Source organism: Hippocampus guttulatus, chromosome 1 (genome assembly GCF_054856545.1).
Source record: "Hippocampus guttulatus isolate MCC_2025c chromosome 1, RoL_Hgut_1.0, whole genome shotgun sequence".
Lineage (NCBI taxonomy): Eukaryota > Metazoa > Chordata > Actinopteri > Syngnathiformes > Syngnathidae > Hippocampus > Hippocampus guttulatus.
The window spans coordinates 30,506,022-30,529,301 of record NC_141261.1 but is presented as its reverse complement, the minus strand read 5'-3'; the positions used below and the strand labels follow the sequence as shown (position 1 = coordinate 30,529,301).

Sequence of the window (23,280 nt, the reverse complement as noted above, 5' to 3'; positions counted from 1 at the left end):
TCTCAAAAACTGTAGATTGTGTTTATGGGACAAAAATAGCCACGAACAAGCTGAAGGAGGAGAGAGCGCTTTTAAAACTTGAGTCCTTTTAAAATGTCAGTTTGCACTTCCGGTCGCTAAGGGGCGCTGTAATTTTGCTGGCTAACCGGTTGAGAAGCCGCTTCGGCCTTTGTTGACGTTCTTCCGGTGCTCCAGTCACCTGGCTCCCTCCCGATGCTACCCGGTCGGGCTTGGCTGTGGGAGCGTCATGGCGGTGCACCGGGGACCCTCAACGAAATGGCTCTTCACCCGGGAACAGCTTGAAAACACGCCGTCTCGACGCTGCGGGATCGAGGCTGACAGGGAACTTTCTTACCGACAACAAGCCGCTAATCTAATCCAAGACATCGGCCAGAGGCTCAACGTGTATCCTTTGAAACAGAGGCTAGCTCTCCTGAGAACTGGCCAGTTTTGCTTAGCATTAGCTCATCAAACTCTTAGCACGGCATGTATTGTTCTTGCTCGTAAGTCCCGACATACACATATGTGAACTATTGTGCATTTTTTATGGGCGGTTTGTGAAATATGTCCTCGGTAAATATCCAAAATGGTCCCTAAATTTATAACTCGCATCTTGCCGGAGGCGTCCGGGCCTTCACGCTAGCTTATCTTTTGTTTTGTACCTTTCATTGTTAGCTTACACAATGAAGTTGTAACCGCCGTGGAATCAGATCACGAGTAATTTAATTAATAATCTCTTGGAATGAAGCGAAGCCTTTTTCTGTTTGCTACATTTCAATTGGAAGTGTTTTCTTGTATTTTTGTTTCGTGTACACGTGCCAACCTCAGTACTCAATGTACGGCACGTAACGTGCGTCTTTGTAACCGTTTTGTGTCGTCATCACCCTCCCCACCCAACCTTAACTGCGCACCCAGCTCTCAACTGATCATCAACACCGCAATAGTATACATGCACAGATTTTATATGATTCACTCTTTCACCAAGTTCCACAGAAATGTAAGTACTACATACCGAGTGCTGCTTTTATGAAGAGATGCTACTGTATGGTTACTGACATTAACGGAGTGACATTTGTCATCATAGATAATCTCCCAAACCACGTTGTTTCTAGCAGCTAAAGTCGAAGAGCAGCCTCGGAAACTGGAGCATGTCATTAAAATAGCACATGCCTGCATAAATCCCCAAGAGCCTGCCCTTGACACTAAAAGCAATGTGAGTATGGCATCTGCTTTGTGTGGTGCGTTTTGGTGTGGTTGGATGTTTTTGTTTTCTTGAAAAGGAATTCAACTCTTCAGATAATTCAGACCACACGTAAACATTTTGAAGGCATCCCTTCATGGTGGGTGGAGAAAGGTTGAATGTAGAGTTGCACACATCACTAGATCAGCAACTGAATGATCATCAAACTGGTAAAAAATTATTTCTGATAAATGGTGAATCATTTGGGCGGCCCGGTAGTCCAGTGGTTAGCACGTCGGCTTCACAGTGCAGAGGTACCGGGTTCGATTCCAGCTCCGGCCTCCCTGTGTGGGGTTTGCATGTTCTCCCCGGGCCTGCGTGGGTTTTCTCCGGGTGCTCCGGTTTCCTCCCACATTCCAAAACATGCATGTCAGGCTGATTGGACACTCTAAATTGTCCCTAGGTGTGAGTGTGGGCGTGGATGGTTGTTCGTCTCTGTGTGCCCTGCGATTGGCTGGCAACTGATTCAGGGTGTCCCCCGCCTACTGCCCGGAGATGGCTGGGATAGGCTCCAGCACCCCCCGCGACCCTAGTGAGGATCAAGCGGTTCGGAAAATGGATGGATGGTGAATCATTTAGATGTATTTTTTTATTTAAATGTGTTTTAATGGTCACAATCTCAATGTCTCAACAGTAAAAGCGATGCAATTTCTGTCATCCTCCAAGAAAGTGGAGTGATTGCAGAGCTGCCAGCCTACAACACTTCACTTTCTTAATAATTTGTTTGAATTTACATATTTTTTACAATTGTCAAGGACATTACTGCATGATGGTTATTTGGTGTATTATGCAAAACATAATTGACAATATTTGTCATTTTACTGTTTATTGCAACAAGCTTGTAAGATGCACGCAGTTGCAGCCTGAATCGGAGTATATGAGATTTCAGTTTGCCACCGTCAAAAGTATTGATCGATCGATGGATGAATTAGCCTTTACCGATTCTGTTTTCAACTATAGTAAAGAAAGCTAGTCTGTTAAATCGCATCAATCTGATTTCATAAGTCAAAAGTGCGGTCCAGACATAATTGGAGGTACCGAGAACTAGGCTGAGGCTCAGCGGGGATTGAGCCTTTTCTGTTGCTGGTCCCTCTCTCTGGAATGACCTCCCACTGAACATTCGGCAAGCCTCCTCACTGCCCATCTTTAAAACCCACCTCAAAACTCACATGTATTCTTTGGCATTTGACTCAGCATGGCTCAGATTTGTTCTTGGTTTTGCTGTTTGATGCTGTTTGATTTGTTGCTTTACTGTTGTATGTTTGTTGCTCCATGTACAGCACTTTGTATGCAGCGATGGCTGTTTGAAAGTGCTCTATAAATACAGTTGAGTTGAGAAAAGTAAAACTAAACGCTGTATTTTGCAAGCATGAAAATAACATTGTTGATCATAGAGATGTCCGTAATGGGCCCAAATGAGTGGATCAGTGTCAGATTATTTTTTAGAACCAGTTCGATTCAATCCGTAAACTGAAACTCTATCACCTATCCACAACGACATGTTAGCGGCAAACAAAAAGAAAGCAAGACATTGCATACCCGGTCTGAACCTCGCATAATTGGGCTAAATGTAACTAATCAACATACGACACAATTAGAAGAAAGTATTTAACATGCGGTGCCAACTGGTTAGCATTTCCGCCTTACAGTATAGAGGTGCAGCGTTAGATTCCGGGCTCCGGCCTTTCTGTGTGGAGTTTGCATGTTGCTCCAATGCCATCGTGGGTTTTCTCCGGGTACTCCGGTTTCCTCCCACATTCCAAAGACATGCATGGCAGGTTGATTGAATTCTTAAAAATTTAGGGACAATTTAGAGTCTAAATTGTCCCGAGGTGTGATTGTGAGTGCAAATGGTAGTATGTCTGTGCACTGCGACTGGCTGGCAACCAGTTCAGGGTGTACCTCGTCGACTGCCCGAAGATGGCCGGCTGGGATATGCCCGAGACCCTCGTAAGGATAAGCAGATCAGAACATGGATGTGTGGATGGATATTTAACATTTTTGCACAAATGTAAATATTCTAAATAAGAGAGAGGCATGAAAAATGTTGATGGCAGAAATTAGAATAAAAAGGTGAGCTTTAATGTAATTTTGAAAACATTTATTCTGCTGATCTCAAAAGTCCAAATCAAAACACAGGACTGTGAAAACTAATCATTTTGTAATATATGTATTCGATATAGTATCTGCATCTATTTTTGCTTATCCTGAATATGAATATACTGGCCTGGGAACGTCTCGGGATCCCCCGGGGAGAGCTGGAAGAAGTAGCTAGGGAGAGGGAAGTCTGGGCTTCCCTGCTAAAGCTGTTGCCCCCGCGACCCGGCCCCGGATAAGCGGTAGATGATGGATGGATGGATGGATGAATATACTTTTATTCTAGGCCACTCCTAGAGACTAACATATGCAATGCCGTACCATTCCTCTTTAGCTGTGTCTGCAGCAGTCTTTGGTATTGATTTTCTATCCAGACGCTTGTTAAATTGACTGCTATGTTGCTGTTTAAAGTTGGATATGCTCCGCTTTAACACGGTTTGAGCGAGACCTCTGTGAAGCGTACTCAGTTCCACTAGCACTTAATTTCAGCCTTTCACGATAACACAAGGTTAGCTTTACAAGTAACATGGCCTCTCTGGCTTTCACTCAGTTATTTACTCCTCATAATCACTTCGTGAGAACAATACTCAAAACAAGTATAACTTATTCACCGCCATGGAGGTGACATGATGGGGGGGCTTTGCGTGATAACTGACTCAGAAGCAAACACGCACAATGTTGAGCAGGCCGTCAGCGCTTGTTGCTTATCTTACCATCGCTCGCTGCTGAAGTGTTTAACCTCGACCGACTGAGTACCCGGCTGCGGATGACATAAGCAAGCCCAACGAAGCGTTTTGCGATGGTCTCCGCTCTCGGTTATTGGAATAACTTCAAAATCTTTGTGTTTTGATGAGGCTCAAAATGCAAAGTGCTATGCTTGAGTAGTTTTAGTGAGTACCCAGCATGCCCTGAGTGACACCCACGCATTTGGGGGGGGGGTAAATAGGTATTAATAATTATGGGTATGTTGTTTATTTCCTGAAGTAGTTGTAGAATTCAATATTCACATTCATCCACCTTGTTAATTTTAATGTTGCACCGTGACACGATCAAATCTTTTTTTATCGTCATCGCTAAAGACGTGACACGTTTGAATCTTTTCTTTCATTGCGACCCTTTTCCAACACATTAGAATATCACAGAAAAGTTCATTTATTTACCTAATTCCATTCAAATAGTTTAACTTTCATTGATTGTACAATCAGTGCCCACATTTTAAACAATTTAAAGTCTTTATTTATTTTTATTTCCAGTTTGTATAACCCACAAAAACAGGATTTCAAAAAATTGGAATTCATTGAAGAAATCAGCCCAAATTTTGCAGGGCATGAATGTTGGAAACTGGGATTCAAACAATGATCATCGACAAATTGTGATTTCTTCACAATATTAAATTTTTTGTTAAGAATGCTGTTTTCGTGTCTTTCATGAGATGGAAGCCCAAATTATGTAAAAATAAACAAATTAAGACTTGAAATGGTTTAAATTGTGGTCCCTGAATCTGTATTTTATGAAAGTTCAACTTTTTGAATGGAATTATGGAAATGAATAAACTTGATATTAGCATTTTTTTGGGGAAAGGGCCTGTGTGTCATCATATCACGCAGCTCTACCACATGACCATTTTTTAGAGTGACAAAAATACGGTTTAGGATCTGTATCGGACGATCCTCGAGGCTCCAACTGTAAAAATATATTTTTTTACCACAATTTGTATCTTGATGGGTATGTTTTTTTGTGACAGTGAAACTACTCTACAACGAAATCATGTTTGCAGCAAGAAATTTTTCACAACAGGGTTTTTTTCAATGTAGCAAATTTGATCTCAGGTGTAAACACACACACACACACACCAACGTATGTGTAAACGCACACACAATCGTATGTGTACTCTTAATTTTTATTTCAATAGTGCATAAGTATGAGCACACACTTATTTGACACTTCATATTGTCAGTGCAGAAAGAAAAAAAGGGAAAGAAATTGCAAAATTTACGATCAGCATTCACTTTCACTTACATCAATTTCTTGGATAATGTCTTTTATTTTGCTTGCTCCGTCTTTCATTTTGATCACTTTTACCCTCTCTTCCAGCATCAGAGCGCTTCTTGTCTTAGCTGCTTGACATCCAAAGGTCCGTTTTGTAGCCATTTTAGCAATGCAACGTCCATGCTCGTCTGAATCTAACAATAACAAATACTTCCTGGACCCGGTGGCTTTTCTTTCCACCATCTCGCTGTCTTTAACTCGACCTCCCCTCGATCGCCACCCAAGACAGCGTTGCTCAGCTGATGGCATGCAATGAACTTTTAAGACAGCCACGGGACGCTTCGTAGTCCTCAATGGCCGTAGTTAGCTCTCGAACGCTAAAAACCTTACGCTAACTGGAGCGCTTCTCTCTCATTAGCGCTCCAGTTAGCATAAGGTTTTTAGCATGATAACAAGTAAAGCATTCCAGGAAACGTTCGTTTATTTGACTGTCCGTCGAGCCATAAGCAATTTACTCTGAGCAGCTAATCAGATGCATTCCACTCTATCTACGGATCGAGCTTCAGTATCTAAACACATAGACAGTGAGGTCCTTCTTGGCCAATCGGAGGCCCGGATGATGTTCGGTAAGCCAATGGCAGAGCAGCTATGAGTATGTTGCGTTCAGGAAACTCGCAGCTGTGACCGAAATAAACAGCGTTCACTATGTAAACCAGTGTGGTGGTTGCTGCTGCCGTTTCCGAACGAAGCAGTAGAGGTCGCTGTTGGATTAGACTTCGTTGTAGTGAATGTCTTCGCGAGGCTGGAGCAGAGAAAATGATTTCGTATAACGCAACAGGGGTTTTTTCGTCGTATGGGGGGCAGTAGAATGGGAATTGTGTTCATGCATGAAGATTTTTTCACATTAGGTGGTATTTTCGCCCATGTACCGTAGGTTTCGTTCTAGAGGAGTTTCATTGTACTGTTATTTCTACAGGGAGTCATTGCAGTAGACAAGAATACAACCGATGGGACAATCAGCTGAGTACATTTATTGGCAAGAAAAACAGTAGCACAGCAGTGTATTATTATATATATTTTATGACAAAAAAGGATTTTTGCTCGTCGCGAACGAGTAACAGGCAGAGCTATGAAATGCTCTTCCACTCGATGTCAGAAAGTACATCAATAATCTGTTTGTCAACTTTGTGTGACATTTGTGAAAAGTGGTTTTCTGTGAGATTTGTGGTTCACCTGCACTTGATCCTTCCAAAGGCTTGCTTTTTACAATGGCCCTCCCGCAGCTCGTCAGCCTCAATTAGAGCCCCGTTGTCATGGTGAGGAGTGACAACAAAAGGGAATGCAACTGGTCCAAAGTAGGAACTGTCTCTCAACATGTGTCACATCTTCCCCCGGCATGTGTTGTACAAGTCGAGGTGGTTTGGTGACATGGAAGTGGTGGGCCAAAGTGTTTTCATGGTCAGCATTATCTCCCACTCTTTAAAAAAAAAAATAGGAAAGTCATCTTCCATAAAACCGTGAATACATTGCGCCCAAAGTGTTTTCATGGTCAGCATTATCTCCCACTCTTTAAAAAAAAAATAGGAAAGTCATCTTCCATAAAACCGTGAATACATTGCGCCTCTGGTCTGAAAACACATTTCTAAGAGTGGAGAATGAATTCTCACACATTGCCACAAATGTGCAGAATGTTTGGGCAAGTTTGAAAGCAGCCAGACAACTTGGCCATAATTGGCCATCTAATACTTTTCATCTGAAAATCACGTGATTGGACAACTCAACTGTATACAGACAAGTCTGCCTTCATAAAGTCCCACGTAACATGCCGGCCAGCTCTAAAATCTACTGCAAGACACGCGGTGCAATTGACGGAGAGGCAGAGAAGGTCCCCAAACTTGTCGCCACTAATAGTCGTTCGTCCTTCCCACAGAGCAAAGTGAATGAATATATGCCTGTGGGTGTGAGGTTTTGTGCTTTTCGTATTTATTGCTGATTCGTGTGCGGTCAAGTCAGCAGTTTGAAAGTATTTAGGGTATGTAAGTACTTAGGGTAACATTGCTGCTTACTTCTGTTAGCTGTTGCTCGCAGACCTTTATTTCGAATTTCTGTATATAGTTGAGCATTTTGGTGTTAGAATATATACAATGATTAAGTGTCTTACTTGGGCGCTTCACGATAAACTTAAAGCAGGAGTGCCAAAACAGCTGGAAACAAGCACACTTGACCTCATGTTTGGAAAACTGCAAGCAAGAGTTTTTGGTGACCTCAAAGTAGTATCTGATGGTCTCCCACACTTTGTCGGCGAGAGTGATGATTGACACTCAGGAATACTTCAACCATGTGACGGGGATAAATGTATTTTCAAACAGGATGTTCGATTGTGGGTGCTTCTGTAACGTGTCCCTTCTGTTAAATGGGGATCAACTGTAGTTACTGTCCTTGAATCAATATTCCCACAACATAAAGACCATTGCATCGAGGGCAAATTGTGATGCGTTAGCTAGTCCAGCGGTTGATGACAATACAACCTTGAGGAGATCTGTAGTCTGATGGCTTGGTGTTTTCCAGGCATTCCATCAGCAGTCGCAAGAGCTCGGAATACTGGAAACCATCGTCCTGCAAACTCTGGGTGAGCGCAAAGCACAGTCGCCATTTTTCACGCGATAAGTCTGGGCGGCATGGATAAAATGTCATATCCCGGTGTTCCGGCCTGTATCGCATTCTGAGGCTCCCCGTGCAGTATGTTGTACTGGGCTGCTGTTTTTTTTAATCCATCAAAAGATATTGTGTGTGAGTCACTGAACACACATGTTGCTACAGACGTATTGAAATAGAGGCTCACTCATTCACTTGAATGGGAATCGTGAGGTGCGCACCATATTTTTAAATCAAATGTTGCTAATTTAGCCATCTGTACATATGATATTATAAATATGGTTCAAAGTATGGTTGTGAAACACTATCTGTACTGTGTATACCCTATTCATATGGCTTGGTGGCACGGTACTGTGTCTCGTTCACTTAAATCCAGGAAATGTGTTTCGAGTGTGGGCAAATGTTCTGTGCATTTTAATTGGCCGCAATTTACGACGTCGCCCCATCATACAACCTGCTCGGGTCTCTCCCTCCCTGTCTGATGAATATCATTGGCTGGCTTTAGCTGTTGATCAACAGCAAACTTGAAAAGGAGGTATGTGGCGGGTTGACCTGAGCTGGCATGGAAAGTCCATCGTGTCATCGCAGTAATTTTTGATATTCAATGTTCATATGTAAATATCAATACGATTTGGCGACCAGCACAAGTTCAGACAGAATACACAGTAACTGATGCTACATTCATGACGTTTTCTCTGCAACATATCAAACTTCTGTGTTTTCATGGCTCTGCCTTCACTGTCTTTTTTACAGGTTTTGAAATAACTATAGACCATCCACACACTGATGTTGTGAGGTGCTCCCAGCTTGTACGAGGTAAAGCCTTCTTTGTGTGCTTTTGTGTTTTGTTTTTTTAAGTTAATGATGGAGTCTTACAAAGGTGGTATTTTTCTTAGTGCAGGTGCAATTTGGGAACCAAGTTTGTCTTCATCAATTGCATGAATTGTGACTTAAAAGTTGTCAGGGGTGTCACAGGTTCTCTCGATTCAAAGCTCCTTTTGCACACTTTTTGGGAGTAACAGTTTTACTCTCACAGCTGCATTGGCAGGCGCGGTCAGACCCTATGGTCTGGACCAAAGTTACAATTAAAACCAAAAACTTTGATGGGCACATTTGGTATGGTTCACCTGGCGGCCTGACGGTCCAACCTAAGTGTACACATCAGGTCCCGACTGAAGTATTCCAAACAAAAATGCTGGGGTGAATCCATTGTTTTTATTTTGCCGGCTAAAATGGTGCAAAAAGTTTTTTGAAAAGCTTTTTCAATTGTGGGTACGGGGCTCACATTTTTCTGTTAAATGACATTTCATAGCAGGCCTCTGTCTTTTGTAAGTGGAGCGTTTCACTTTCGTGGGCCCAGACCACCCGGTTTTGCTGGTCTGGGCCCACGATCGCGTTCGCACTTCATTAAATGAACGGGCGCGAGCAGAGCAAATGCACCGCTGCTTGTTTGAACCGAACCAAACGTGACCGGCACGAAGGTTTATTTTTGTAAGTGGGCACGAGGCCGCGAAAGTGAAACCGTGACACCCCCAAAACCATGACTGTGTTGTAGCAACCCATTAACTGGCTTCTAAAACCAACTTTCTCCTTCCTTTTACAGCAAGCAAGGATTTGGCACAGACTTCCTATTTCATGGCTACCAACAGGTTAATATCCTGTTCCCATTATTGCACTTTAATGGCACACTATAGCTCCATGTCCGTGCAGGACGCCAACCTGTGTCCATCACCCTGTGTGCACCCGGACCCTGGGAATTCAGAACCGGCCAGGCTGCTTGTATGCAGTGCATTGTACAAGGGCTTTGGCACAGATGGGTTGAATGCATAGCGTGGAATGTAGTGGTGTCCTTTACCTCTCACGGTTGTTTGGTACACAGTGCATAGGTCCAAAACACTCAGATGGTAGCCTGAGTAGAGTTTTATAACCCCAAATGAGCTAGCATGTACCCACCAAACTGTACTGCAAACTGAATGTGTCTTCAAGGGGGGGCGTGAATGTCAAAGACCATTAGTGCCCTTTTGGCGCGCGCACAGAATGTTGCCAGGGGGTCGCCCTTCACAGTCTCAATACGACGAGTTAATGGCCTTCTGGAGTCTTCATCTTAGGACACGCAGCAAAAGACTCGAGGCTCTCATGTCCTCCTCCGGTCGTGTATGAGTCCAGTCACCCAGACAGTGTTGAAGCCCTCTTCCACGATGCACAGCGTATACTTACATTCATTTCGACAAAACTGTAAGGTTCATTGAAACCTGAAATTTGCTCATGAGTTGAGCGAATGTCCTAAACAGTTGGACTCTTCCCCGCCATCCTTGAACACTTTATGGACAGTGCAAAATCGAAGCGAATGAAATAAAACACCTCTCGCATTTATGTCAAGCTATGAAGAATTCCAATGAGAAACGAATATGATCTCTAAGTGACCGACTGCTTAATGTCATCGTTTTGATCCCTTGTTTCCTTCACATGTGCCAGAGGTGGCCGAGTTTCTTACTATAGCGGCTAATCGTTCATCCTTTGGTGTGACAACAGGTGGCCCTATGCCTCCTCCCGTCAGGTCCAAAATCCTTTTCTTTGCATCCACCTTAATATCAAACTGCTTTGCGTCGCAATGGTGTGGCCCTCAGGTGGCAGATTGAGGACAAGCCTCGCACTTAGGAGTCCAGTAACTTATGCACGGTGGTGAGAAGAACATTTTCCAAAAACTCAGATATATATTTTTAAAAACCAACGTTGAAAAAAATGTGCAAATCTGCAGGTGCCGAAGCGCCAGAATGCTGCTGGGCTCCGCGGTACACTGAATTTGGGTACAGAGAGAGACTATTTCTCCAGACGTATTCGTAGTGAGGCCCTTTTGACTTCTCAATCATTTCCCCATATGAGGTGTGAGGGAGTGCCTGGGTCCACTTCCCAATCCGACACTTTGCTGACAAGACGTTTGCAGTGGAGTTTGGGATCGCGGGTATTGGAGGCTTCGTTTCTTGTGTTTCTCAGCCTCCCATTCCACATGACCGAGTCGCGGTCCAACAAATGGATGTGCTTAACTCGTTTTAAATCCGAATTTAAGAGCACAAAGAAAGGTGCTTACATTTCGCAACGTAACTTAATCTGTGAGGTGAGGGCTTGCGTATATGATGTCGATTTCTTACTTGAGTAATCCAAATGAAGCCATTTTCCATCCAACATTACAGTTTGCATTACTTCTCTACGTTCTCCCCCTGCCTCATTTTTAAGAGTTGTACATTTTTCCAACCTGCACCTCCACTCTTTTGTCAAGCTATACAATTTGTTTGCCTTGTTATGGTTGCCTAACGTGGAGCTCGACGTAGTGCTTGTCGTTGATTGGCGTCCCGCACCCTGTCTGACCTAGACACACGTCTCGACTGTGTATGCCAAACTGAAGTGTACTGTTCGATGGAAACCCGCGGTGCTTTGAATGAATGTGCGGTCTTTTAAAAGCGCTGAGCTGACCTTTGTCCATTGTCCCGCTGTTGTCATCTTTCCCGACAGTTTGCACCTCACCACATTCTGCCTGCAGTATCGGCCCACCGTGGTTGCCTGCGTCTGTATCCACCTGGCCTGCAAGTGGTCCAACTGGGAGATCCCCGTGTCGACCGACGGCAAGCACTGGTGGGAGTACATAGACCGCACCGTGACGCTGCAGCTGCTGGACGGTGAGGGCGCCGCTCCGGCCTCGGAATGGCATGTCCGGGAGACGGTCCCTGATGCCACTCTTTGTGTTCGCAGAGCTCACCCACGAGTTTCTTCAGATCCTGGAGAGGACGCCCAGCAGGCTGAAGAGGATACGTAACTGGAGGGTATGTGGGCGTCGCGCATTTGCCGGACAGCTACTGCTCCATTTTCGACACGTCGTGTTGAAACATCGTTTGCTTCCAGGCCATTCAAGCTGCTAAGAAGCCAAAGACGGAAGGTCCTGCTGTGGACGCTGCCTTCCAGGGGGCCTCGTTAGACAGCCTTCCTGGCGTCGCCGGCTCCTTCTTCCCTTCCACCTCAGCGTCAGACTCTGCGGAGATGTCCCTCGGCGCCATGACGGGCTCCTATGCCTCCTACCAGTCTCTCAGTGACCCTTTCTTGCAGCCTCCCCACTCGGATTTTGTTGTGTTGAAACACGTACACAAAACTGCTGGGGGCTCTGCGAGTAAACCCCAGCAGCTTGCTGTAAATGCGGCACCGTTTGTGCGGCCGCAGAAAGTCTTAACTCTTGAAAAGTACCGAGAGAAACATGCGGCAGAGCTGGCTCTGCAGAACGGTATCAAAGAGGAGGCCGGCACAGACACGTACACACCGCCTACCGCCGCTGCCTCGCACCATCACAAGAAACGCTGTCAGACACTCCCGGGCGGCCAGTCGGGCGACGGTAGGCGTGAGAAATCAAGCTCCAAAAAGACTCGGGCGCCCGCTTCTTTTGCCGAGAACGGCTCGGCCTCCAGCGAGGAGCTCAAGATGAGGATCAAAGTTTCGTCGGAGTGCCACGGTGGCTCCGATCAGGGCAAAGACAAGCACAAGGAGCACGCTAGCCACCGCCACTCCAAACACGGCCACGCCCACCCGTATTCCCTCAGCGCTAATTGCCGGGTGGATGCCGGCTCCGTGTCCCAGCGGCCTCCCGGTAGCCATGGCGCCGAATGTGGCTCGGGCTCCTCCCGAAAGAGGCCTCACCCTGACGGCGGCCACAATCACCACCACCACTCGTCCAAGAGCAGCAGGAGCTCGAAGGCGGCCCTCAGCTCCGCCCACTACTCGGACAGCAGCCAGAGGATGATGGAGCATCACGGCCACGACGGTACCAACGGCCTGCTGACGGCTAACGGCCAACACACTGACTACAAAGACACTTTTGACATGCTGGACTCTTTACTAAGTGCCCAAGGAATGAACTTATAACCTCCAGTGTTGTCCACTCTACCGTATTACCACATTAAATAGATTTTGAGAGAAAAAAAATATTTTATTTGTCTTAAGTTATATGGATTTCTCATCGCTCACACTGCTGATGATTCTTGTGGAGCTGTCAGATGTAACAGCATTCTGCATCACGCTGTGTGTGACAATGACATGTTCGATTTTAAATGAGCTTTTTATAGTTTTAATGTGCATGTTTGAAGTTTGTAAAACAAAGGGAAGCCGCATAGCTAGTGCTTGCAGCCATCGCAGCAGTTTACACAGTTAATTTGTTGTTATCCCCCCCCCCATGTTCCACTAAAAATCTCAGGTCATGAACTTTTTTTACTATAAGAACAAATATTTGGGTTTTACTGCCTGCTTGTGTGGAGACTCGCCGCCTCATCCAATATATACAACTCTGGCCCAATCTGCTTAATTTTTGTTTATTTCAAGTTATTTTGTCCCTTAAAATCTCCCAAAAAGCAGCACATGAGCTCCCCAGGCAGACCCAGTTGAGATCCACAATTGAAGCTGATGTGACGTCTGTGAAAAGTGCATTTCTGGTCCGTCGACTGAAACAGCAAGAGGCCTTTTGATTGTACTGTGAGTCGCGCCACCTGCCACGGGTTGTGATACATGTAATTGTCCGAAAATACCAATGTCTGTTCCAAGATGGTGTAAATAGGACTGCGCTTTCACATTTACAGTTGTTCAATAATGCCTTTAATGTTTCTTGAAATCTAAAGCAGACACTTCTCTTCAATTTGTGTATTGGAACCCAAATAAAGGTGTTAAAGCGATTTATTTCATTCACTGTGCATTTTATATTTCAAATGGGGTGATTGGTCACGTGCTTATGCTAAACATGGCTCATGTCATATCCTAACTGCATGCCTCACTGTGCAGATCTTTAGACCCGCAATTGGCCCGGCAAGTGAATGTGAAAGCAAACGCCAAATCATGCAGATGGTTTAATCCTGGAATAATAACATCGGATTGACTCCCCATTGAATTTAAGCCCTTGCTTGCTTGCACATGGAGGTGAAAACAACCTTTTTTCCCCACCAGATGCCTTCGCACTTGTTATCAATCTTTGAGCCCCACAACATTGACTGGTTGGTGAGAATCAAATAAGCATCAAGCAAGTTATTTAAAATGGGCAGTTTCTGGATGGAAATGACTCACAAAAAATAAAATAAAATCGGCACCCTCTTAAACTAGTAGCCAAAAAGCAAAGAGGAAATGGTCCTTTATTTCCCCACCGCAAACAAATACTTACTTTTCCCATGAAAAACTGGCGGAAAGAATTCATGAAAAATCGGGATAAATCCAAAATACACAATCATGAAAAAAATGCACAAATATTTTGTCTTTGGGCTGTTTTCAAACCGTTGTTGTTAGGATACAGGGAAGTAGATCTTTTATACATGCATTGAAAAATCTGATCAAAAATCAAATATATTAAGAGCACATACTGTATTTTGCCTCTATGCATGTCGTTTGTCCACATTTAAACTTGCGTTTTTGTCAATCTTTAAATATAGAAACTCCAGTTTCTACATTTTAGATAAAGGGATGTTGAGTAAAATATAAAAAAGAACACAATTATTAGCAAGTACAGGACTTACCTCTATTCAGTTGGACGCACGGCAGAGTTGTTAAATTACCATATATGTGATATTCAATAATAATAATAATAGATTTTATTTATAAGCGCCTTTCAAGACACCCAAGGACACTTTAAAATAACAAAAAACACAAAACAATACGGGTTGAGCAGCGGCAGCCAAAACGCGCCAGCGTTCACTCAACCCGAAAGTCAGAAAGAAACAAGGGATGTCATGAACGTTGTTGTTTTTTGCAACAAATTTCTTTTGTAGTCACTGAGAGAGAGCCTTGTATCGCGGGACATAGCGCCGTTCGTGACCTCGAAATGTCGTCCGTTTTAACCGTAATACATTGAGGACCAGATCCTGTTTTGTGTGTTCCCCGCTGTACGACTGCCAATTCTTGCCATGTCGCGCGTATCCACTAGATGGCAATATTGTCTTTGGCTCTGATTTGTAGCGACCAAGCGGCTTGTGTCCTGTAAAACGAATTTTCTCACTTTTAGAGGATTTTTTGGGGGGGGGGGGGGGGGTGTAACTAGAAGCAGTGTTCAATAACCTTGAAAGGCACGCTGGTTGTGTTTGATGCCATGAAGTCAAGGTGCCTTTCTACACACGTAGCGATCCTCACCTGCGACTAGAAACATTTGGATGTGATCCATCTAATTAACACATTCTGAGAAGAGTTGTTTCATGACCACAGAGCACCAACTTTAGTGAAAAATAAGAACAATTAAAAAGCATTGAAAGCATGTTTTAATTCGCATCTATTGACACAATGCAAAGTGTAAGCGCTGTCAAGTAAGTACATAGCATAAGATGACCTACCACGTTTGTTGTGCTTGAACGTTCGACACGTTTGCGTGTGAAGTCAAATTCAAATGTTCTACTTTGGCGGCCCTTTTTTTTACTTTTGCGTTTGCCATTCGCCTGTATTCCCAAAGGAAATGGTTATGTATGAATGTCAAAAAGTGAGACTGGCGATATTCTGTCATTTGTGTGTGAAGTGTGCACATGGTCCGCCAGCGAAGAACGTCAAGTTGTTTAAGCTAGCATGCTAACTAATAGTGGAACTTGAAGCTAAAATACCTCAATCTAAAAAAATGTAGTCAGGCTTCTTTGTCAGCATGATTGAAAAAAAATATCTTGTGGCTGTAATTGTTGTGGGAAGCCCAGAGCAGCAGCTGTTACTTAAAAGGAAGCCGACATAAATAAATGGACTAATCCATAAATAACCACACAGTGATTGGACCCAGTCGATAAAATATCTAGTCCCCAGTCATCAATAATTGACCATCTTGAACATTTGAGCTAATTATGGTGCACCAATGACCTATTTGAGCAGGGTTCTGTCACATGAAAGCTGGAGGCAGCAACAGGGATTTGATGCTGGTGCCTGTTTAAATCAACTACACACACATGCACACAGGCGGACCCATGCATAAACATGATGCGCGACAGTTGCTTCCACAAACACACGGCGCTAGAGTGGCCTCTACGTCTGACCCTCTCTGCTTTTAATTATGCTGTTGCTGCTGTTCAAGTGTATTCTCTGTTCCGCTCTACCTGATGAAAATGACTTCAGCAGAGACAAAAAGTTGATTTGCCAGTTTGTTTAAAAAAGAAGCAGCATCGCCACAACAAAACAAAACAGAACGCAAAGGGACAAACACTTGCTACCCTGAGACCACCTGTCCCATTCTGCAGCTAAATCATGCGTTATCTGCACCTCTTATCGTGCCAGAGCTGAGGATCAGAGACTGTACTCCCTCCGTTGTCATTTGTATTGCAATTGATATTTATTGGAAGTGCAATTCGCCATATTGAGGTGTGTACGGGCAAAACCGAGAGAAAAGAGTCAACAAGGAAAAACAGACAATACAGTTCAGCATTGGAGTTCGATTTGATCTGCGGCGTATGTGGAAGACATGCGATGTGTAATTAATACATACCTGTCAACTCATACGGTTTAGCCATAGTTCATACGGATTTTGTGGTGAATCTTACGTATATGGCCGTATCGCACAAATCATACGGATTCTGAACATTTCCGGGTTTTTTTCACCAACTCCAAATGATTTGGAGTTGGTGAAAAAAGTAACGCAGGAATACAACTCTGAACACAGTAATGCCACTAAGTAGAATGATGATTAGACATTAACCAGACATTGTTTTATGGAGATCTACAATAAATATCATTGAAAATTTCGTTGGTTTTTTTCTGCCGTTATTTTGACATATAAAATGCTTTGGTATGTTATAAGGATTTTTTGCTCTTTATAAGGATTTTTTTGGTAGTTTATACAGGTTGGCGCTCCAAAAAGTTGACAGGTATGTAAATAGGACACAACGGTACAGTGTGGGCGAGGAGCAATGAGCCAGGTAGTGTGTCATGGCAGTAACTAAGAATTCGGGTGCAAATGAGAGGACAGTCCAATGACAAAGTGATCACATGTGCTGTGAATAGTGATTCGAGACTTACTCCACACTGATCAAATAATTCCCACTGGCATGTGTCTTGAGAGACATGCTTGTGAATCAATTAATTGGCTGCTGTTCATCAGCCGGTTTGGTGTCTGTGTTGAGGGAGAGGGGGGAGGCGGGCGAAGCACTTACCACTCCAATAAACAACATTACAAATGTGCGCAGGAATTCTGCAGTGAAGTCTGCGATCGAACCAAATCTGATAAAGGTTCTTTAATGATGAGCAAAGGAGAAAAGGAATGTAATCTGAAAATATCAATATCAGGTTTCTGCTACAGCAGTTCCATACATATTGACCGGATGCATGTTTGTGAAGTACCGTCAATTTGGTGCCTACAGTGAGTACAACCAATTTTCTAGAAAGGAAGTCTTTTTTTGGTCCTTCCCCTTCTCATATCGTGAAATGAATCCATCCATCAATATTCTGATCCGCTTATCCTCACAAGGGTCACGGACTTGCTGGAGCCTATCCCAGCTGTCTTCACGCAGGAGGCGGGGTAGACCCTGAACTGGTTGCCACCAATAGCAGGGCACACAAACAAACATTTGCCTTCACAATCACGCCTCAGGACAATTTAGAGCGTTCAACAAACCTACCGCGCATGTTTTTGGAATTGAATGTGGAAGGAAATCGGAGTACCCAAAGAAAACCCACGCAGGCACGGGAAGAACAAGCAATCTTCACACAGGAAGGCCCGCAGCCCGGAATCCGACCTTAGACCCCTGCACTGTGAGTTGGACGTGCAAAAATAAATAAATAAATAAATAAATCACATATCCATCAGGCTACTTGTCGGCCTCTTTTTTATACGCACTCATGTACACACATCCAAACACACGTGCACACACAGTTTCACGCACGTCAGTAAAGTTGCTGCTAGACGATATTGGCTTTCATTTAAATTGCATCCGCTTGATTCTCACACTCCAATCAAAAAGGGCAGTGGTACGTCTACTGTCTTTACCATCTGTAACGTTTCCTAGCTTGAAAAAAAAAAAGGAAAACCAGTTACCGTATTTTCTGGAGTATAAATCGCAGTTTTTTTCATAGTTTGCCCGGAGGAGCGACTTACACTCTGGAGCGATTTATGTGCGAAATGGTGAACACATTGTACACATCACGTTATTTTCACATTAAACCGCAAGAGGGTGCTCTCGGCCTGTGTTGATACTTCACACGTTGGTGGTAACTGAGAAAAACAACTGACGATGACTCTGACGTAAGCGACGTAGAAGAGGAAGCGCTGCAACTTCTACCTATGGAGTTGTTTAAAAGTGACACCGAGCATGAAGATTTCATTGGATTTTGTGATTTGGAGTGATGCTGATGGTTTGGTAAATTTACTACTACTAGCATGTTCTTTGTGCAATAGTTGTCTAAATAACTCTTAATATGTTAGGTGAACATACCAGGCAAATTCACAGTTCGTTCTTTAAGCATCATGGAACATTAGCATATCGTACACTTATTCCGCCTGTTGTGCTCTAGTTTTATTTTAATTTTAAATTGCCTTTCAAGATGACATGTATGTTTTTGGTGTTGGATTTTATCAAATAAATTGACCCCAAAAATGTGATTTATACTCCAGTGCGACTTATATACAGTATGTTTTTTTCTTCTTAATTATGCATTTCTTGGCTGGTGCGATTTATAATCCGGAGCGATGTATCATCCGAAAAATACGGTAATTCCCACCGAGAAACTTGATCACAGTAATTGAAGCAAACAAAAAGCGGCCTAATAGTGATAATAAATATTGTGTTGGTATTGAGAAGAAGCTCCCCCCAAAAAAACTGTCACATAAAGAATGGTACACTGACACATTCACTCCACACAGCGAGAACGCATGGCTGGTGCTCGGAGCTCCGCAGCAGTGGCGGGAGGGGGTGAGGTGGATTGAACCGTTATTTCAGCAAAAGGAGATGGAATGTATTTTTCTGGAGCATAAATAGTTGGGGGTTTTCACACCAATTTAGGCTGGTGCAGTTCGAACAAAGCTGATGAAGCCTACTCGGAGGAAAGGTGAAACATCTTTGAAGACAAATAGAGCAGCCCAGTTGCCATTGATTCAATGCCTTGGGAATGAAATGACTGAGATGACCGAGACTATCCGCAAGCAAGATTCCAGCGTAGAAATAGTTTTGACGTTGCTGATGGTGTCGCGGTACACTCGCCCGACTTGTGTGCGGGCAGCGTGCGATCGGTTGCCACTCAGTGATGGGGTACGCGTGTGTGTGTGTGTGTGTGGTTGTTTGTCTCTATATGTGACTAACTGGCGACCAGTTCAGGGGTTATTTCACCTTTTGCCCAAAATTGCCTGCGATAGGCTCCAGCAATTCCCGCGACCCACTTCAAGATAAAGCGGTGTTGAGAATGGTTGGATGGAAAATAGTTTTGACAGAACCCACCCTTCATATATACAGTGTGTGTGTGTACATATATATATATACCAGTGGTTGGCGCATCAACCTCACAGTGCAGAGATCGTGGGTTCGATCCCGGCGCCGGCCTTCCGGTGTGGAGTTTGCATGTTCTCCCCGTGCCTGCGTGGATTTTCTTCGGGTACTCCAGTTTCCTTCCACATTCCAAAAACATGCACGGTAGGTCAACTGAATGCTCCAAATTGTCTCAAGGTGTGATTGTGAGTGTGAATGGTTGTTTGTCTATGTGTGTGTGTGTGCCCTCTGATTGGCTGGTAACCGGTTCAGGGTGTCCCCCGCCTCCTGCCTTTAGAGAGCTCAGGCAATTCCGCGACCCTCGTGAGGATAAGCAGATTAGAAAATGGATGGAGGGATGGATATGTACAGGAGGGAGCAACATGTCAAGCATGCCCCCGTACAGGAATGTAAAAAGAGTGCAGAACACATTTAACAGCTTTCGTGGTAAATAAAACAAAAAAATAATACTGTACATAAATCACCCTGCATTATTTGGAAGCATTTGGGATGAAAAAAGAAAAAAACAGGCTCTAAACCAGAGCAAAGTGCAATCGGGTAGCTCACTTTGCAATAATCACAAAGAAGCACGCCAGCACAACAATGTGATGTTCCAACACCACAATAATATTTTTGTGCATTGAGCAACATTGGGCATCTTGAGAGATCTTCTGGAACCAGAATCGAGTGTTTCGCTCATAGACCCTGTACAATCTTGCACCCAAGCCACGCAGACACACAATTGTTTGTTGGGGAATAATCATCAACACTGAATGGTATTTATTCGTAACCCCCACCCCCTTCCTACACACACACACACACACACACACGTGTGTGAATATGCGTTGAAGGAATATCGCTCCCGGAATGCAGTGCTGAATTCATATTCATCTGTCAGTGGAGTTTTACATTTCAGCACTGGCAATGTTCCCAAAACAAAGTATAACGTGTCTTGAAATGTACGACACGTGTGCTCCATTCTCTTTGTTGTGCGTTTAGTTTTACGGTCAACTCCAACTGGGGTGTCATGACACACCTTAACGCACACCCATGGTGGCACAAGCAACATGGTGCTTTCACAATGTAAGGAACACACATTGCGCTGTTTGGCACATGAATGTTTTTTTCTTGGGTTGATTTTTAAAAATATATATATTTTAATGATGGTGAGAAGCTAAAATTAAAATTACAATTGACTACCCAGCTCTGCTCTCCCTATTTATGCAGTCTCAGGACCAGCATTAGAGTTTGCTTGACTCCCCTTGCACAGAGGACAGGTAACCTGACACAGGCTGGTTTCCCTTGCAGGAATTATTAAGGATTGACCGTGCGTAGCTTTCAAGATCTGACAAGATTGCGCGTTCACAGAATAATATGGCCGCGCGCACATTAAACAATCATTCGGAGATAACTGAAGGGTTTCATTTGCTGGCATGACTGAGAAAGCTTCAATTTATGTCCTTCATTTGTTTTCACTCAGCTCTCTCAAGCTGCTCAGTGTTGCCTGGAGTAATTCATCACTGAAAGAGTCCTTGCTAGTGCTATTTACTTGAACCGTAGCAACCTATTCCAATGAAGCTGCAATAAAAAGATTTGAGTTGAAAAGTAAGGCACTGCATTTAAGAAAAAAAAAACAAACAACCCGATTTATGACTTGATTTGCGCCTCGGAAGCATATTGGGGAGTTCTAGGTCATTATGTACTCAACACGGCGGAAGTCATTCTTTGGCTCGTCGGCGTTCAGTGGGGGAGACGTGATCAGCGTGGCGGCGAAACAAAACGGTATGGATTACGAGGCCGAGTGGGAGTGTGAGGAGGAGGATGAGTTGCTTATGGAGAACGCGAAATCGCAAAGGTGGGAGTCAAGTCTTTCCAAAGCTGGATTTGTGTCGACAGAGCATGGAAATGTGTTGTTCTGCGCTCCGAGCGCTGCCAAGGCTTCGTCGGTATTTTAGGGTGAACATGCAAATAACCACTTGTGATCGGTCTTGTTCTTCACAAGCACTTAGACCAGCCAAGCGCGGCCAAGAGGGCTACACTTTGAACATCCGAACGGATTGTACAAAATGAGAGACAACCAAAAGAGTTGTCAAGTGTGCTCCAGATGACCAGAGGGGGAGGAAGCCCACCAATTTCATTATCACTGTGTGTGTGTGTGCATGTATACTTACCTATCAGCAGGATCATTGCTCTTCTCCTTCCCTTCCTGTCATTTCCAGCACCAGATGCCTCCACAGTGGCGTTCCGACGGCAGCTCCGTCTTCAGATGTCTTTCTTCCGTCTGTTTGTGGAGGTGCCACGATCATTCATATAGTTTCACTTCAGCTCAACTTTAAGCATACAAAATCGCCAAAAGTCGTTGTTAAAATATCATCTGAATCGGAGATAATCTACTGTGGAGCCACAATCATGCTTTTGCATACTATAAAGAAATGTTCAGCTGCAGCATTTTGTGACATCCACGCCTTTTTCCCGCTTACCGTTGAAAGAAAAGTGCTGGCAGCGTTTTTTTTTTTAACTCGACAAAATGTCATCAATGCTTTTTTTTCTCGGTGGCAAAGAGCACAGGTGGTTCACGATTACCTCATGAATGCAAATGAAAAGTGGCTTAAGCGTCTGAATGTCAGAGGTGTGTTAAGGTGTCGCTATTCCAGTTCATGAGCTTTGTTAAGACACAAGAGAGCACAAGAGAGCTCATTTTACAGGTAGAGTGCGCCCGGGGAACTTTTGCCCCAGGGGTCACAAACATGATCAAGCGGTTATTGAAACAATAAACCCGCACACGCTCATCCTGTAATGTTATAAGAATTAAAAAAAAAAACATGATTACATTATGCCGCACATTTTGACGCAATGATACTTTTGTCCTTCTACACATGATATGCATTGTGTCATATTCACAATAGTTGTTCAAACTTACATTGAGTCTGCAGCTGTAAAGGTGGTGAGCTTCCAGGGCCAGCAAGGCCTCTCGGGAGAATTGACCTACACTACATTTACCACCCAAAAGTCGAATGTCCAATGAAATTGTATTCATTCATTCCCAACAGTTGCATGTCTTCATTTGGTGGAGTTCTCTCGGCTGCACTGCTTTCAGCTCTTTTTTGTCATCACCGTATGCAAAACGCCGGTATCAATGCTGATTGGCTGTACGCTAGCAAATGTCAATCAGTGCATGAGACAGAAGTAGACTAAAGTCAGTCCCCCTTGAAGGCCCAGGGAGCACATTTATGGCCCATCACCGCATGCTGGTAATCGAAAAGCACCTCAAACCATCGACAAATATCACAACATGTAGGATCAATGTTTTTCATGTTGATATGAATTATGTTTATTAAATATCACATCAGGGTTTCTAAAATTGGGCAGCACGTCTGCGTCACAGCTCTGAGATTTGGGCTTCTGGCTGATTTCAAAAGCCATTTCGTTGGCCCACGGGTTCACGGCGGGTCCCGTGCATGAGACACCTCTGCTTCGTGCTGCCATCATGACGTGTCCACAAGTTGTTCCAAAAGCGTTGGCTTGGCCAATGTTCCCAACTTATATAAGCTCCGGGGAGAATCTATTTCTACACGGTAGTGCATCGACGGCGTGTTCAATTGCCCCCCCAAAACTCCTCCGGGTACGCATCGGGCACCTCGTCGCTTTCATCCCGCCGCCCCACCGGCCCGTTATCACATCATTTAATAAGATTTATATCATCACAAAGAATAATTCTGTGTGGGCTGACGGGGAAATGTTGCTATATCCAACTCCGCCTCCCTCCTGTTTTTTTTCGCACCGGCCCACGCGCACAGTAATTGAGAACCTGGCAAAACTGAATATAGAAAAAAACAGAAGAGGAGTGGGAGTGAAGAAGTCCGGATT

General features: G+C 44.1%; 1 protein-coding gene across 1 annotated transcript; it reads left to right on the top strand.

Annotated features, from left to right (window-relative positions):
- Positions 1-198: 198 nt before the first annotated feature.
- ccnt2b (cyclin T2b) lies at positions 199-13,686 on the top strand. Its single transcript, XM_086125996.1, has 9 exons — positions 199-405; positions 916-997; positions 1,085-1,213; positions 7,895-7,955; positions 8,735-8,797; positions 9,585-9,630; positions 11,492-11,655; positions 11,729-11,799; positions 11,879-13,686. The coding sequence occupies exons 1-9, from the start codon at positions 248-250 to the stop codon at positions 12,884-12,886; spliced, it is 1,782 nt and encodes a 593-aa protein (XP_085982122.1). The 5' UTR covers positions 199-247; the 3' UTR covers positions 12,887-13,686.
- The last annotated feature ends 9,594 nt before the right edge of the window (positions 13,687-23,280 follow it).